An 18,888-nucleotide genomic window follows, 5' to 3' on the forward strand; every position below is an offset into this window, starting at 1 on the left:
AATTTTTTTAAATCACTGATCGAAGCCTCATCCTGCCCGTGGATGAGGTTTCGCCAAAAACGCAAAGGCCGCTTGGCATTTTCGCCTACCCGCCAGCCGAACGGTTGGACGGGTAGTGAAAAATTCGAGTCAGTTGGGTTCTTAAGGGCCTTAATAGGCCACTTAATTAATGGCAGGCACGGCTCCGACTTCCACATGCGGCTGCTGACCGAAATATCGTGCAAGTGCACGATGGCATCTGGGCACTCGCCTGATGTCATCGCGTGTCATTTTACACTCGTTCAAGTCAGGCGCGTGCTCCCCCAACTAGCGTAATATTCTGCCCAAATGTCCTGGCCAAAATTTCTCCCTCAACAAATATTCCAAAAAATAACCTGATTAATTTTTCACTCATTTAGTGGGCTGTCCTGCTTCATGGGACTTGCTATGCACAATTTGATTGTGATGTGTGCCTACATAACAACCTTGCTTACTCATGCAAATAAATTGTTTGTTTTATTGCTTTGGAATATTGCTTTGGAATTGTAATTTTTAGAGGTTGTAGGTATGGAAAAAGCTATAGGGGTGGAAAAGTCCATATTAGCAAAGTGCTTTATGACTGCTGCTCTTTCAATGTTGTGTGCAGCTCTTAATTTAAATAAAATCAGTGCTTCCAATACCCAATGTATGGTACATTTGGAATACAGAGCAGTCATGGGTTGCATTGCTTAAAGGGTTATTGGTCACCCTAAAACTTGGCTGTTTGCAAAGTGGAAGACAAATGGCTGCAGAAAATACATGAGATGGAACAGCTCTGTTTAATTAAACAACTTTGGAAATGCAAAGGAACAAGTTCTCCCAAGAAGGATGATCCATTCTGCAGTTGTATGTCAGTCTTCAATGAAAATCGGCACCAGAATAGCCTGGATGGAAGTCAATAATATCACACCTGTACATCGAATATGAGAGCAGGTGAGCAATATTTGCCAGTCTCAGAGGGACAAGATAATGCACACACATTGCCCAATTTTAAAATGTTGCCTTATAAAGTAGCTTAGTAGCATTTCAGCTTAGGTTTGAGCAGCACAGGAGGAGAATACACATCATCCTAGTAACTGTTCATATATTTTTCATTTGGCATAAGCATGTCCATGTTTTACCAGGACACTGTATTGCTGCTATGGCCAGGTATTTGCTCATTGCCCCAGTGCATGTGGCACAAAATAAGCAAGCATATTACCAGCACAAGATACCCATATGCTGCACATTCACAGACTCAGATAAGAAGGCTGCTGGCCTGGGCATTTGGATGACCTCCATCCCTCAGATTCTTCTTTCCAATATATGTTTGTTTTTCTCTCTGTTGCAGGAACAGGTGGCGCATAACAGGCAGCAGCACATGCAGATTGAAGAAGGGATCACCTATGACTTATAATTTCTTCCAAGGGGACTCTGGACAAGAAGACAATAGGGTGGGTGAGGGAGAGACCTGAGGCCTCTCCCATGCACATGGCAAGTATTCTTTTCTTTTTTCATTCTTATTACTCACTCCCTGATGTACAGATACGCGCTGCAGCATTACAGCTTAAAAAGCATCTTACCAAGTAAATTCTGTTTCAACAGTTGTTCCTCTGCTATTATTCTGAAATATGTGTTCTACTTCTGTAGGTTCCCCATAAGAGGAAATGGCAGAGCTCAAAATGCAGCCTCATCTCAGCAGTTCATAATACTCTGCATCACTCACTACTACAAGCACCATCACAAATATGCTAACTCCAGGAGGATCAGTTAGTTAGGAGAAAGAACTTGGTGAAGAACAATTCAAGATTGACGAGGAGAAACCACAGGTGGAAGAGTCATGATGTGATGGTTGGAAGCCTAGATCGAAAGCTTCAGCAATTGGAATTTGGATATCACAAGCTCCCCATTCTGTTGTGATATTTTTTGAGATATAACTGGTTGGATTCCTGGCTCCCCCAGCAATCTACTTTAATAAACTGATGGAGCCTGGCAAAATTGGCCCTTTCGAGCTCTGCTCTCCACCATCTCCATGGTCAGCCGCACTCCTGGGACATTGAAAACATTTGTAATGTCACTAGCTACATAGGCCTTTTAACTCCTGTACATTCCCTGAAATTTCAAAGGGGATTCTAGTGGGTTTTTCATCATAAATCCCATGAGAAATTGATGAAATATCCATGAAAATGGCAAAAAAATGATTCAAAGCAGCTACTTGCACTGTCTCCTTGAAGGTTCTGCAGGTTTCCTACCAAAGTTAAAGCAAGACACTGAGAGAACCCCGACAGAATTTCAGAACAAAAAGCAAAAATAAAAGCAATAAACTGTGGATGCAGAATTTCAGAGCTATTGTTCCTAACGGTCCCTGCATTTATATAAAGGCATGTCTTATTATTACTGTTATTGGCTATCCCTCACCAACGAGGGTGACGACTTCCATGAGTCCAAAGATGACTGATGAGGCCGATTCAGAATCTGCAGACCTCATGGCACATAGGGCATTTGTTGTCATGTGGGAAGTCTGATCATGTATGATCAGTTCAGGTCATGGCACATTCTTTTCAACGCTTTTGCTTTTCCTCTTAATTTTGTCATCTTTGGGATTCAAAATGCTGGGATCCTTCCCACAGACACTGCCACCATCTGGTTCAGTCCAAGGTGATGGTCTCCCAGGAACTAATGTCAGTGTTACATTTCTTCATGTTGACTTTCAGCACATCCTTGAAGCTCTTCTTCTGTCCCCCTCTGGTGCATCTGCCCTGACTGAGCTGGGAGAAGAAGACCTGCTTTGGGAACCTGGTTTCTGACATCCAAACTATATAACAAACCCAACAAAGCTGATGGTGGATGATCATAGCCTTGATGCGTGTGGTGTCTGCCTGTGAGAGGACACTGATGTTGGTGCATCTGTCCTCCCACTTAATGTATAAGATCTTCCACAAGCAGCATTGATGATATGACTTCAGTGCTTTGAGGTGCCTCATATACATTGTCCATGTTTCAGTCCCCTAGACTAAGGAAGGGATCACGACTGCATGGTAGGCAATGAGCTTGGTTTCAGTTTTGATGTCGCAATCTTCAAACACTAGGTTCCTCAGGTGGTCAAAGGCTGCACTAGCAGATTTCAGACGATGTTGGATTTCTTCATCAATGTCAGCCATTTGTGAAAGATAACTTCCAAGGTACTGGAAATGTTCCATATTTTCCAGGCACTCATCGTGAATCTAATTAATGGGGCTGGGGCATGTCCATTTGGAGCTTGCTGCTGGAGGATTTTGGTCATCTGAATGGTGAGTGTAAGTCCCATCTTATTGTCTGCCGCAGTAAATACGCCGACGATTCTCTGCGGATCTGTTTCTGACACAATGCTTACTGCAGCATCATCAGCTTATTGCAACTCAATGACTGAGGTTGGGGTGTTAGCTTTGTAATTGGAGTCATCTGAGATTGAATAGTTTACTGTCCATTCAATAAATAAGCTGCACTCCAGCAGGGAGCTTGTGTCTAATCAGAATGAGTATGGCAGCAAGGAAGATCAAGAAAAGAGTTGGAGTGATGACACAGCCTTGTTTTACTCCTGTCTTAACTTCAAAAATGTTTCTAATGGATCTGTTGTTAAGGATCACCACTCGCAGATTATCATGAAGCAGGCGAAGGATAGCAACCCATTTTGGAGGACATCCATACTTTAGGAAAATCTTCTAGAGTGCCTCACAATTTATAAAGTCAAAAGCCTTTGTCAAGTCAAAGAACACTATGTAGAGAGCTTGATGTTGCTCATGACGTTTTTCTTGTAGTTGGTGAGCTGTAAAAATCATGTCGGCCATGTATCTAGATGGCCAAGCCCGCATTGAGATTCGGGGAGTAGCTCTTCTGCCAGTGTAATAAGTCAGTTCAGAAGGGTCCTTGATTGGGTAGATGTTGAGAGACTGATTCTGCCGGTAGTGGAGTCTAAAACACTGGGGCACAGTCTCAGGACAAGAGGCCAATCATTTAGGAATTCTTTAACATAAAGTCTTGTGGATGCTCCATCATTGAATACATTTAAGGCTGGTATAGACAGATATTTGGTCTCGGAGGAAGTAAGGGATGTGATGGGGAGCAAGCAGGAAAATGGAGTTGAAGCCCAAGAACAGTCATGATCATATTGAATGGCAGAGCACGCTCGATAGGCCATATGATCTACCCCTGCTCCTGTTTCTTGTGCTCTTGTATTCTTCTGGTCAATGGAACCCCCAGGATGCTGATATTGGGGGACTCAGTGATGGCAATGCCAATGAATGTCAAGGGGAGATGGTTAGATCCACTCTTGTTGGAGATGGTTATTGCCTGGCACTTGTGTGGCATGAATATTACTTGCCACTTATCAGCCCAAACCTGAATGTTGTCCCAGTCTGGTAACCTATGCACAAGGACTGCTTCAGTATCTGAGGAGTCACAAATGGTGCTGATCATTGTGTAATCATCAGCAAACATTCCCACTTCTAACCTTATGATGGAAGGAAGGTCATTGATGAAGCAGCGGAAGATGGTTAGGCCTAGAACACTACCCTGAGGAACTCCTGCAGTGATGTCCTGGGATTGAGCTGATTGGCCTCCAACAACTACAACTGTCTACCTTTGTGCTAGGTATGGCTCCAGCCATTGGAAAGCGTTCCCCCTGATTCCCATTGACCCCAATTTTGCTAGAACTCCTTGATGTACCATTCATTGAAATGCTTCCTTGACGTTAAGGGCAGTCGCTCTCACCTTACTTCTCAGGTACAGTGCTTTTGTCCATGTTTGAGTCAAGGCTGTCATGAGGCCAGAGCCAAGACGCCCTGGTGGAATCCAAGCTAAGCAGCAGTGTGCAGGTAATTGCTGTGAAAGTATTGTTTGATAACACTGTCAGCAACACGTTCCATCACTTTTTCTGATGATCAAGAGTAGACGGATGGGGTGGTATTTGGCCAGAATGCATTTGTCCTCCTTTTTGTGGACAGGACATACCTGGGCAAATTTCCACTTTGTCAGTTAGACACCAGTGTTGCAGTTGTACTAGAACAGCTTGGCGAGGCTAATTCTTGAGCACAAGTTTTCAGTACTTTTGCCAAATGTTGCCAGGGTCCATAGCAGTATCTAATGCCTTCATTTGTTTCTTGCTATCATTGAAGTATATCAAATTGGCTGAGTACTGGCATCTATGATTCTGGGGACCTCAGGAGGAGGCCAAGATGGATCATCCACTTGGCACTTCTGGATGAAGATGATTGCAAATGCTTCAGCGTTGTCTTCAAAGTTAAGTGGAACCCAGATTTCCACTGACAAGCAAATTGTGCTCTAGGCCTATATATCAAAGGTTACTATGCAAATAAGAGCTCATGGTGTACAGGGTAACATATTAGCATGGATAGAGGATTGGATAGCTAAAAGGAAACAGAGAGTAGGTAAAAATGAGTTATTTTCCAGTTGGCAAGATGTGACAAAGGAATGCCACAGGGATCAGTGTTGGGGCCTCAAATATTTACAATTTATATCAATGACTTGGGTGAAGGGACCAAGTGTATGGTGGCTAAATTTGCTGATGACACAAAGATAGGTAGGAAAGTAAATTATGAAGAGGACGTAAGGAATGTACAGAGGTTAAGTAAATGGGCAAAAATTTGGCAGATGGGGTGTAATGTGGGAAAATGTGAAATTGTCCATTCTGGCTGGAAGAATTGAAAAACAGCATATCATTTAAATGGAGAGAAATTACAGAACTCTGCGGTGCAGAAGTGGTCAATCATCTCAGCTCCGGGACATCACTGTACGAGTTCCTCAGGGTAGTGTCCTAGGCCCAACCATCTTCAGCTGTTTCATCAATTAAGTTCCTTCCATCAGAAGGTCAGAAGTGGGGATGTTCAATGATGATTGCACAATGTTCAGCACCATTTGCGACTCCTCGGATACTGAAGCAGCCCATGTCCAAATGCAGCAAGACCTGGACAATATCCAGGCTTGGGCTGACAAGTGGCAAGTAAAATTGGCGCCACACGAGTGTCTGGTAATGACCATCTCCAACAAGAGAGAGTCCAACCATCATATGACTCGAGCCATACGGACTCGAAACGTTAACTGTGCTTCTCTCTCCACAGACCCTGCCAGACTTGCTGAGTTTTTCCAGCATTTTCTGTGTTTATCCCTTTAAAAGACATTCTTCATTGCATGTTTAGCTGCAGCAACCTGCCATCTGCCCTCCCTAATTGATTGGGCAACTCAGAGATGGAATTATCATAGCCTGGCTCAGTGAAAAACCCTCAGCAAAGCACACTAATTAGTCAAACATGTTCCCAACCCACAAATGGTCCTGCCAATTCAGCAGGGACTAAGTCCGGAAAATTCTGCCCACTATTTCTCTAGGGGTGCCACTGGTGTACAGATATTAGGACAGGAAGAGGAAAATTCCCATGTGAGTATTAGGGCCATGTTTGGGAGAAGCCACAAGAGGGGCTGAATAATATGCTCCCAGATCGGGAGCTGTTGCCATTTTACGGGGCACAATATGGGGTGTGATGATGTCAGCACTGTTTACGACACCATCACGCCGTTTTGCGATAATACAGTATGTGGCCGGGTCAAAAAGTCGGAAACCCGCCCACATTATTTAAATTGGTATTGAGAAGGCAATTAAGGTCATTAACGATCCAGTTCACAGCTATAATACATTCAGAAGGCAATAAGGGTCCATTTTTAATGGGCAAACTTGTTTTGTGGGTTTAAAGACAGGAACTGAGGCCAGAGTCTCAGCTTTGCAGCTAACACTTCATTGATTGCAGGGACTGCCCATGTGAATGAGGAGAGGAACCTTTTGGAGATTGCTTCAGCAGGAAGACTTACACCTGATTCAGAGGGCTCTTTTGATTGATTAATTTCCTGTCCATTACCCAGTGGTATAAAGTCTCTGAGAGAGATGGGCATTGTGGTCTCAGTTGGAGACACAACCTCCAGTGAGGAGGAGAGGAGAGGAGAGGAGAGGAGAGGAGAGGAGAGGAGAGGAGAGGAGAGGAGAGGAGTTAGGAGGAGGAAGAGAGTTAGGAGGAGGAGGAGGAGGAAAAGGGTGAAAGGAAGAAGGGAACACAGGGAGGCTGAGGATGCTGTGGCTTTTCAGGAATGGGACAAAGCAGCCCCAGAACCTGAGGGTCAGGTGGAACCCAGAAACCCTCAGTGGAGGCTCAGTCAGTCTTATGCTACCCCAAGGGTATACAGGCAGAGATTTAGCTACCTGCAACTGAGGGAGGCTCAGTGCAGGAGAAGACTCAGGTCATAGCAACATCACTTGGTGAGATGCTTGCCGGGGGAGATCTCATCCAACTGCACTGGGGGCCTCCTGATGCCTATGGCATTGAAGGTGATAGTGCATTGAACTTCTTTGCAACAGGCCCATTCCAGACCTTAGTGGGGTAACACAGCCAGCTGCACATCATTGCATCAAAGTGTTCACAGATGCAATGTTCCGAAAGGCTGAGAATTATATCTCATTCACGCAGAATGTCCACAGTCAAATGTATAGAGCCCGAGGAATTGCAGTGATTACAGCTTTCCAAAGGGTTTAGGGAGCCATTGACTCCACACATGTAGCCATTAAGGTTCCTGCTGACAGCCATGCACCTTCATAAACATCAATGTCCAGCTGGTGTGTGGCCATAATCTGCAGATCATGCAGGTGTGTGCCAGGCACCCGGGCAACAGTCATGACTCATACATCCTCAGGCACTCACCGGATTCATTGGAGAGATGGTTACTAGCTGATAAGGGCTATCCATTAAAGACGTTAACGTCACCTTTGAGGGTGCCCAGACCTGACAGAAAGGAGTTACAATGAGAGCTATGCCAGCACCAGGGCCACAGTGGAGCAGAGCATCAGTCTCCTAAAGATGCGATTCTGATGCCTGGACAGGTCTGGAGGTGCAATACAGCATTCCCCCTCACGTGTGTCCCTGATAGTCGTTGTTTGCTGTGCACTCCATAACATGACCATCCAAAGAGGAGATGCCCTGGAGGATGAGAACATGCCAGATGGGGGCCAATCCTTTCACAAGGAGGGCAATGATGAGTTGAGGAGCCACGGCAATGCTCTGCTGATGGCTCTGGCCGTGATCAAGTGGATGGATGTGACACCAAAGATGCCTTAATATGGGAAAGGTTTCTATAGTGCATCTTGCCACTGCTACAGAAGGGGTTTGGTGAAATATTGGCCCTCCTTTTTCCATGTTGCAATAAGAGAGCCCCGTAGCCCTTATATCCAAACATTCACCATCACCCCACACGAGAACATGATTCCTCCTGCCCTCCCTCAACCTTTCATTTCTTCCCTAAACCTTCTGATGCCACAGCAATCAGTAAGAACATCAGCATGAGGGAATGTGAGATTTGTGTTTATCCACAAGCTTGAAAGGTCAAACAGCATCAATGAATAAAAACCTCACCCATGTGCCCCTCTTTGTGTCTAATATGGATATTTTGTAATATATTAACGTGTGCCCCGCTGCATTGCCCTCCCCTTGCTTGTAGCTGCACTGGAGGGAGACAGCTCATCTGCCACCTGGATGATTTCAGCGGGCGTCCTTGAGCGGCCGGCCACTCCAGGAGACTTGCTGAGATACATGCGAGTCTTCAGTTGGCGCAGCAATGGTCAAGGCCTGTGTCAATGGCCAATGGACAGAGGAGGTGTTGCCCCCATCAGAAGTGCCATGAGAGGAACTTCCAGATAGAGATTGCAATTTTTTAATTCATTCATAGGATATGGGTGTTGCTGGCTGGGCCAGCATTTATTGCGCATCCCTAATTGCCCTTGAGAAGGTGGTGGTGAGATGCCTTCTTACGTCCTATGCAGTGTAGGTACACCCACGGTGCTGTTAGGGAAGGAGTTCCAGGATTTTGACCCAGTGACAGTGAGGGAACAGTGATATATTTCCTGTCAGGATGGTGAGTGACTTGGAGGGGAACTCCTAGGTGGTGGTGTTCCCATCTATCTGCTGTCCTTGTCCTTCTAGATGGTAGTGCTCATGGTTTTGGAAGGCGCTGCCTAAGGAGCTAGGTGAGTTCCTGCAGTGATTCGTGTAGATGCTGCTACTGTGCATCGGTGGCAGAGGGCGTGAATGTTTGTGGATGGGGTGTGAATCAAACTTCTTGAGTGCTGTGGGAGCTGCATTCATCCAGGGAAGTGGGGAGTATTCCATCACACTCCTGACTTGTGCCTTGTAGATAGTGGACAGGCTTTGGGGTGTCAGGAGGTGAGTTACTCGTCGCACGATTCCTAGCCCCTGACCTGCTCTTGTAGCCATAGTATTTATATGGCTAGTCCAGTTCAGTTTCTGGTCAGTGGTAATCCCCAGGATGTTGATAGTGGGGGATTCAGTGATGGTAATGCCATTGAACATCAAGAGGTAATGTTTAGATTCTCTCTTATTGGAGATGGTCATTTCCTGGCATTTGTATGGTGCGAATGTTACTTGCCACTTGTCAGCCCAAGCCTGGCTATGGCCCAGGTCTTGCTGCATTTGTACATGGACTGCTTCAGTATCTGAGGAATCGCGAATGGTGCTGAACATTGTGCAATGGATGCCACACTCGGCCAAATGCTGCCTTGATGTCAAGGGCAACAACTCATACTTCATCTTTGGAGTTCCACTCTTTCGTCCATGTTTGAACCAAGGCCATAATGAGGTCAGGTGCTGAGTGGCCCTGGTGGAACCCAAACTGGGCATCAGTGAGCAGGTTATTTCTAAGCAAGTGCTGCTTGATAGCACTGTTGATGACCCCTTCCATCACTTTACTGATGATTGAGAGTAGACTGATGGAGCGGTAATTGGCCATCCTGACTTGGAACTATATCGCCATGCCCTCACTGTCGCTGGGTCAAAATCCTGTACATACACTGCATGGACTGCATGGTTGAAGAAGGTAGCTCACCACCACCTTCTCAATGGCAGTTTGGGATGGGCAATAAATGCTAGCCTAGCCAGCGATGACTGCATCACATGAACAAATAAATTTTAAAAAGTAACATAAAAGGTGCTATATTGATGCAGTTTCTTCGTATCAACACCTCAGTAGAGAAAAAATGAATACCTTCAAGGACTTACTGAGAAAAATAGGATTAGTAATTGTAGACGCAAAAAACATGGCCTTAAACGACTCGACACGATACTCAGAAATGTAATAAGAAAGAAAAATAAGCTTCAAAAAAGCTTGCAACAAAAAGGACAGAGATCCACACACAAAATTACAAAATAATTTTGGAAGGATATTAAATGGGAGATTAGAGGCAAAGAGGGAATTTGAAATAAATATAGCTGCAGATAATGAAAATTGGTGCTGAGACTTGGTGGATGAACTTATGCAAGACTGGATGGCAGTTGAGTGCCAGACAGCTGTAATGCTCCTCAGGTGCACTGTACTTGCGTAGAAGCAGCTGCCCAAACTTTTTCATCCCCAGGCCATATGCGTGCCCAGATGGAGTCCAGCCACTTGCTGCATTGTGTGTCTGCAAATTTTGGAGGAAATGGGAGTGCAGCTGTAGGCATCTAATGCTGCACCTGTGCACTGTGCTGCTGAGATTGAGGCTGCTCGTCCTGGATACTGGAAGTCATCCTGCACGGGAGGGGTACAAAACAAAAACGAATATATTCTCCCAAATCTTTGGCCTGCCCTCCTGACACCTTGCTGGCAGGGGTCTAACTGCAGGCCATAGTGTCAAATTTGGATAGGTGCCCCTCTGCTGGGGTACACAATAACTGGATCTTTGTGAAAATCGAGCAGCATTCACTTCCGCAATTTGTGGAAACCCCAGGAAATCCTGAGGTTGTCAATGGGTGATGATCTGATGTAATGGATCTCCATCCTGTTTTTCTCTGCCGTAAATCTGTGAATATGAATTCCCCAAGAGCACAACAGAGAAAATTCAACCCCAACCCCTTCTGTGTTGCCAGGTTGCAGCTGGTATTGTGGGTTTATTGATGTAAAGACATAAGAATTAGTTTGACAGCATTGATACGGAGTTGAGCAAAGTTCTCTGTGAAAATCAGCAAGCACCTGCAGACACACTGGCTAGTCACAATTTCAGTTTCAGTGTTCAAGAGATTGCACCGTAAGGAATTATTGTAAGACTGTTCAACACAAAGTGTAAAACAAATGGCGGAATAGAAAGGCAGAAGCAATTCAATTATTTACTGTTCATTCGAATACACAAAACTGCTACAATGCTCTGAAGTCAGTTTACCACTTAGAATAAAACTGAACCGCCCACCAAGCATCGACCTAGCACTGGAAATGACAATGGCACACTCTGCCCAGTCAACCCTGCAAAGTACTCTTCACGAACATCAAGGGGATTGTGCCAAAATTGGCAGAGCTGTCCCACAGAGAAGTCAAACAAAAGCCTGACATAGTCATACTCTCCTTTCCATACCTTACAGCCAATGTCCCTGTCTCCTCCATCATCCACCATGGGTATGCCCTGTCCCTCCATCAAAACAGATGCACCAGAGGTGGCAGCACCGTGGCATATAGTCATGAGAGAGTTGCCCTTTGAATCGCCATTCCAGACCCCATGTAGCATCACAGCAAAGAAACATCCTGCTAATTATCACCTACCACCCTCCCTCAGCTAATGAATTAATACTCCTTCATGCTAAGCATCACTTGAAAGAGGCACTGATGATAGGAAGGGCATAGAATGTACTCTTGGTGGGACTTTACTGTACATGACCAAGGGTGGCTCAGTAGCACCATTACTGACCGAGTTGGCCGTGTCCTAAAGGACATAGCTGCAAGGCGGGGTCTGTAGCAGGTGGTGAAAGAACCAACGAGAGGAAAGCCTGCTCGTCCATATCCTCACCAATGTACCTGTCGCAGATGGATCTGGACAGATGCAGGAGTAACCATCGCACTGGCCTTGTGGAGACAAAGTTCAATCTTCACATTGAAGATATCCCCCATCGAGTTATGTAACACTACCTTGTGCTAAATGGGATGGATTCAGAACAGGTTTAGCAGTTCAAAACTGGGCATGCATGAGTCACTGTGGACCATCAGCAGTAACACAATTGTATTCTGCCACAATCAGTAAGTAACCTGATAGCCCAGCCTATCCTTCGCTGTACGTTACCATCAAGCTGAGGGATCAACCCTGGTTCAATGAAAAGTGCAAGACAACATGGCAGGAGCAGCACCAGGCATACCTAAAAATGAAGCATCAACCTGGTGAAGCTACAACACAAGACTACACACATGACAAACAACGGAGGCATCATGCTATGGACAGAGCTAAGCAATCCCACAACTAACCATTAAGATCAAAGCTCAGCAGTCATGAATGATGGTGGACAATTAAACAACTAACTGGAGGTGAAGGCTCCATAAACATCACCACTCTCAATGATGGGAAAGCCCAGCAAGTCAATGCAAACAACAAGGCTGAAGCATTTGCAAGCATCTTCAGCCAGAATTGCCAAGTGGAGCATCCATTTCAGCCACCTCCTGAGGTCCCCAGCATCAAAGATGCTGGTCTTCAGCCAATTCAATGAGTAGCAGGACAGATGATTGGACAGTATGTAAAGAACAGCAGAGAATGAATAAAAGGTTAACCAGGATAAAGAAATTAGAGTATGAGAGGAAGCTAGCTAGAAATGTAAAAACAGATAGCAAGAGTTTCTACAGGTATTTAAACAGGAAAAGAGTGAGTAAAGTGAGTGTTGGTCCTCTAAAGAGTGACAGTGGGGAGGTAATAGTAGATAATAAGGAAATGACGGAAGAAATGAACAAATATTTTGCTTCTGTGTTCACTAAAAAGGATTCAAAAAACATTCCACTAATAGCTGCAAATCAGGTGGTGAATGGGAGAAAGGACCCTAGTGAAAGTGAAATCACTATGAAAACAGTACTCAGCAAATTGATGGAGCTGCAGGCTGGCAAGTCTCTGGGTCTTGATGGACTACATCATAGGGTCTAAAAAGAGGTGGTTACTGAGGTAGTCGATGCACTGGTGTTAATTTTCCTAAATTCGCTAGAATCTGGAAAGGTTCCATCAGATTGGAAAGTAGCAAATATAACCCCTATATTCAAGAAGGGAGGGAGACAGAAAACAGGAAACTATAGGCCAGTTATCTTGACGTCTGTCATGGGGAAGTTATTAGAATCAATCATTAAGGAGGTTATAGCTGGGCACTCACGAGAGCTCAAGGCATTTAGGAAGAGTCAGCATGGTTTTGTGAAAGGAAAATCATGTTTAACCAATTTATTGGAGTTTTTTGAAGGAGTATCATGTGCGGTGGATAAAGGGAAGCCTGTAGACATACTGTATTTGGATTTCCAGAAGGCATTTAATAAGGTGCCACATCAAAGATTATTACAGAAAATAAAAGCACGTGGTGTAGGGGATAACGTATTAGCATGGATTGAAGATTGGCTGGCTGGCTGGCAGAACAGAGAGTATGCATAAATGGGTCTTTTTCTGATTGGCAGGATGTGACAAGTGGAGTCCCACAGGAGTCTGTACTGGGGCTTCAACTTTTTATGATATACATCAATTGCTTAAATAAGTGGCTTGAAGACATGGTAGCTAAATTTGCAGATGACACAAAGATAGATAGGAAAGAATGTTGTGAAGAGGACATAAGGAGGTTGCAGATGGATATAGACAGGTTGAGTAGGTGGACAAAGATCTGGTAAATGGAGTTTAATGTGGGAAAATGTGAAGTTATTCAATTTGGCAGGAAGAACAAGAAAACAGAGTATTACTTAAATGGAGAATGGCTGCATTATTCTGAAGTGTAGAGGGATCTGGGTGTTCTAGTACATGAGTCACAAAAAGTTAGTATGCAGGTGTAGCAAATAATTAAGAAGGCTAAAGGAATCCTATCCTTTATTATGAGAGGGATTGAACATAAAAGTAAGGATTTTATGCTTCAGTTACACAGGCATTGGTGAGACCGCACCTCTAATACTGTGTGCAGTTTTGGTCTCCTTATTTAAGGAAGAACATAAATGCATTGGAGGCGGTTCAAAGGAGGTTTACAAGATTGATACCTGGAATGAATGGATTGTCTTATGAGGAAAAGTTGGACAGACTGGGCTTGTTTCCACTAGAGTTTGGAAGAATGAGAGGTAATTTGATTGAATATACAAGACCCTGAATGGCCTTGATAAGGAGGATGTCGAAAGGATATTTCTTCTTATGGGTGAGTAAAGAACTAGGGGGCACTGTTTTAAAATTAGGGGTCGCCCTTTTAGGACAGAGATGAGGAGAAATTCTTTTCTCTCAGAGGGTTGTGCAACTTTGGAATTGTCTGTCTCAGAAGGTGGTAGAGGCGGGGTCATTGAATATTTTTATGACAAAGGTAAATAGATTCCTGTTAGGCTAGGGAATCAAAGGTTATTGAGGTTAGATGGCAATGTGGAAATCGAAACACCAGCAGATCAGCCATGATCTTATTGAATAGCGGAGCAGGTTTGAAGGGCTGAATGGTCTACTCCTGTTCCTATTTCTTATGGTCTAATGTAATTCAATTCATTCCATATGACATCAAGAAAAGACTGAAAGAATTGGATACTGCAAAGGCTATGGGCCCTGACAACATCCCAGCAATAGTACTGAAGACTTGTGCTCCACATCTAGCTGCATCCCTAGCCAAGCTGTTCAGTACAGCTACAACATTGGCACCTACCTGACAATGTGAAAAGTTATCCATGTATGCCTTGTCCACAAAAAACAGGACAAATCTAACCTAGCCAATTACAGCTCCATCAGTCTACATGCAATCATCAGTAAATGATAGAAGGTTTTGTCAGCAGTGCTACCAACAGGCACTTAGTCAGCAAAAACCTGCTCACTGATGCTCAGTGTGCATTCCACCAGAGCTCCAGACCTCGTTACAGCCTTGGTCCTGACATTGACTGAAGAGCTGAATTCCAGAGGTGAGGTGAGAGTGCCTGTCCTTGACATCAAGGCAGCCTTTGACTAAGTGTGGCATCAAGGAGCCCTGGCAAAACTGAAGGCAATGGGAATGTGGGGGGAAACTCTCCACTGTTTGGAGTCATTTCTAGTACATGGAAGATGTTTCTGGTTGTTGGAGGCCAATCATCTCAGTCTCTGGATATCACTTCAGGGGTTCCTCAAGGTAGTGTTCTAGGCCCAATCATCTTCAGCTGCTTCATCATTGACCTTCCCTCCATAATAAGCTCAGAACTAGGGATGTGCTTTGGTGATTGCACAATGTTCAGCACCATTCACAACTCTTCAGATATTGAAGCCGTCACTGCTCAACAAGACCTGCGCACCACACAGGTGCGAGCCATTGACAATCTCTCTTTGGCATTCAATGACATTATCATTGTTGAATCCCCCACCATCAACATCCTTGGGGTTATCATTGTCCAGCAACTTAACTCGACCAGCCATATAAATACTATGGTGACAAGAATTGCATTATTAAGGTTTAATGGCAAACACATTGTTAAGACTTAATGCCATTAACATTGTTTAGGTTTAATGGCAATTAAATTGTAAAACAGGTGATGGGTATTTGTATGCTTATAAATGGGGCTACTAAATTATGATGTACAGCTCCTGTTTATAGACCTGAGGGGCCTCCATGGCTCCATGCAGGTATTGCCCGTATTTTATCAGGGCCTGATCAAAATCTGGAACATGGTCGCCTCGCGATGCAGCTCTCCGCCATCAGGAGTAGCGGCTATTGTCAGAAAGTGCCTGCTCAGGAATCTGCCCCTCTGCCCTTTTCAGTGGCTGGTGGAGAGGAGGACTGTGGCTGCCAGGGTAACCAGTATCAGGGATATGCTGGGTGCCGGAGGAGTGGGCTGGATGATTCCACAGGAGTTGGAGCATTGCGCGTCCGTGGATGTCCGGCTCGTGGCCAATGCCATTCAAGACCCTAGGACAGTTGTGCTCGGCCCTGACATTGTACTGGGCCTCGAGGTGGCGCAGGTGCATGGTGGTCTTCCATCTGAGCGTACCCTTGTTCGGATGGAATTCCACATTGGCCCCAAGCCCCGAACCCTCCCTTGGGAGCCGGTGCCCTGCAACTTGAGTCGCCTCGCGGAAATGCTCTCCATGTCCTTTAGCACCGCATGGAGAGGTTTCCTGTATGGGCTGCTGCGCACACTTCACTTGCTTGCCCTCGCCCACCACCCGGACACGCCCTGGCGTGCCTTGTTGCCGTCCGGTGGTGGAGGTTCCCATTAGGTGGGCCCTCTATGGGATGTCCTCTTACTTTCCATCTGGGACTTGGGGTGGAGGGTGTTGCATGTAGCAGTTCCCATACAACCATAGGATGTGTTGGTTCACAGACTCCCAAGATACCTGTGCCTTTTGCAGCCTTGTGGAGTCCGTGGACCATGTATATATAGGGTGCTGTAGGCTGCACTCCCTTTTCAGTTATTTAAAGAACCTCTTAGTGATGTTTTATTTGCACTTCAGTCCCACGCTCTTCATCTACGGGCACCCAGTGCAGAGAGGGGCCAGGAAGTAGGAGGATCCCCTTGTGAACCTGCTTCTGGGCCTGGCCAAGTTAGCCATTAACTGGTCCAGGCAGCGGGTGATCGAGGGGGTCACCCAGCCCAACTGTCTGTCCCTCTTCCATGGCTACGTTCGCAGCCTGGTGTCCCTGGAGAGGGAGCACGCGGTGTCTGCCAGCACTGTCGAGGTCTTCCATACTCAGTGGGCACCTCGGGGATTGGGGTGTTTTATTGACCCCCTTAATCACATTTTGGTTTAATGTTTGTAAGTTTCCTTTAAACTTTGTCTTTGGTTTTCCAGTCTCCCTAATTTAGAGGCTGCATTTATTTTGTCCCTGATTTTGTTAATTTAGTTTATTTGGTTGACTCCAAAAGAGCTTATAAATGGGGATAGCTGGGACACTGGTGTGTTGGAGTAGTGTTGTCTGTCAACTAAGTCAATAAACTCTGTCCAGCAAAGAAAGCAGCTATGTCTTTGTTTTAACTTCACCAACCAGCATGGATCCGAGTAACAAAGCAGGTCAGAGGCTGAGAATTCTGCAGCAATTAATTCACCTTCTGACTCTCCTAAGCCTGTCCCCCATCTATAAGGCACAAGTCAGGAGTGTGATGGAATACTCCCCACTTATCTGGATGAGTGCGGCTCCAACAACTCTCAGGAATCTCAAAACGATCCAAACAAAGTGGCTCACTTGATTGGCACCCCATCCACCATCTTAAACATTCACTTCCTCCACACTGATGCTAAGTGGCAGCAGCATATACCATTTACAAAATGCATTGCAGCAACTGCAAGCCTCTTCATGGCACCTTCCAAACCCACAAACTTTACACAGATGCATGGGAACACCACCACTTGATAATTCCCCTTCAAGTCACATGTCATTCTGGCTTGGAACTATATCACTGTTGCTCCCCAGTGCTGTCTCAAATCCTGGAACACACTCACTAACAGCACTGTGGTTATAACTACACCACAAAAACTGCAACGGTTCAAGGAGATGGCTCACTGCCACCTCTCAAGGTTAATTAGGATAAGCAATAAATGTTGGCCTAGCCACAGTCACCCCAAGAATGAATTAAAAAGAGGAAGCAGCATGAATACAAAAATACAAAAAGTTGACACTGAAAATCTAAAGTAAAAAACAGAAAATTCTGGAAATACTCAGCAGGTGGAGAGTGAAACAAAGATAGCGTTTCAAGTTGATGATTTTTCATCAGACCTGGAAAAAGATAGAGATGTAACAGACTTTCAGCAAGTGCAAAGACAGGAAATTGGGGATGGGGACAGAGCAAAAGGGGAGGTCTGTGCTGGCATTTGCACTGCAACAAATATTACAACAAAAGCACAGGGTGGGTTGCAGGAGAATGAGTTGTCAAGACTCGTAGACCTTTATTAAACCCAAACGTTCATTAGCTCACAGTACAGTAAGATCCTTCCATATTCACAATATGGTTTTTGACCTTGTGTATTCCCAGTATATGTCACTATGCTATGAATTATTTTAGGTCACAATGGAAAGAATTTCATTTTGCTTCACTCAAATGCAAGTAGTAAGTGCCTTCTGCTAGTTGCCCCCAGATCTGCACAAACAAGACATTGCTAAGAGTGCTTGTTATGTCACTTACGACAGTTTAAGTAGAAAGGCTGCTGGCAAGTACACAGGGATCCTGTAAATGGCCACAGTAATTAGGAATGACTAATCATTTGAAATATGAAGCAGGGCTGCAGTGCTGATGGTAGCTTACATTTCATTGTTACTCTGATATTTTTGAAAACTGAGGTCTTCATTTATCAAAGCACTGACAAAGCAGTTAGACAACCTTTCTACTGTGCTGAAGGAGCTTAGTTCCTTACCGATTCTTTCCTCTATTTTATAGATGGGTACACAACAGATGACATTGAATTTCAGTGGACAGGTGGTAACTATGCAGTCACAGGAGTAGAAAAGATTGAACTGCCACAGTTTTCCATTGTCGAGTACAAGATGGTTTCAAAGAGAGCAGTTTTTGCTACAGGTAAGCTATTCAACAAGAAATAGAGGCTATATCAATCATTTATACTGCTGAGCTCCATGTGTTCTTTCATGATAGTTATAACTCAGATGGATAGAAAATGTACTACATTGTGCCTGTCTTTCAGGCTTAAAATGTATACAAAGTAAAGCAATTTAGCAGTGAGACCTTTTGAGAAATTAGTCCATGATGAGAATGTTTTGGGCTTTCCCCACTGAGGGTTCTTCAACAGCTACCAACTAAAAGTAAGTGTTGAATATGTTTGAAAAATAAAAATTATGTGGAGCTAGGTACAGGGTGCTTCCCATTTCTCCCTGACACAGCAATCTCGAAGATCAATCCCTCAGACCCACTACCATTGTCTGGACTAACTCCTACACA

General features: G+C 44.8%; 1 protein-coding gene across 2 annotated transcripts in view; it reads left to right on the forward strand.

Annotated features, from left to right (window-relative positions):
- Positions 1-18,888, forward strand: part of LOC121279395 (gamma-aminobutyric acid receptor subunit beta-1-like) — a 404,786-nt gene that overhangs the window by 332,496 nt on the left and 53,402 nt on the right. For both annotated transcript variants that reach the window (XM_041190614.1, XM_041190622.1), the window contains exon 6: positions 18,373-18,510. In XM_041190614.1, coding sequence (XP_041046548.1) covers positions 18,373-18,510 — 138 coding nt within the window. The remainder of the gene's footprint in view (positions 1-18,372; positions 18,511-18,888) is intronic.

Source organism: Carcharodon carcharias, chromosome 1 (assembly GCF_017639515.1).
Source record: "Carcharodon carcharias isolate sCarCar2 chromosome 1, sCarCar2.pri, whole genome shotgun sequence".
Lineage (NCBI taxonomy): Eukaryota > Metazoa > Chordata > Chondrichthyes > Lamniformes > Lamnidae > Carcharodon > Carcharodon carcharias.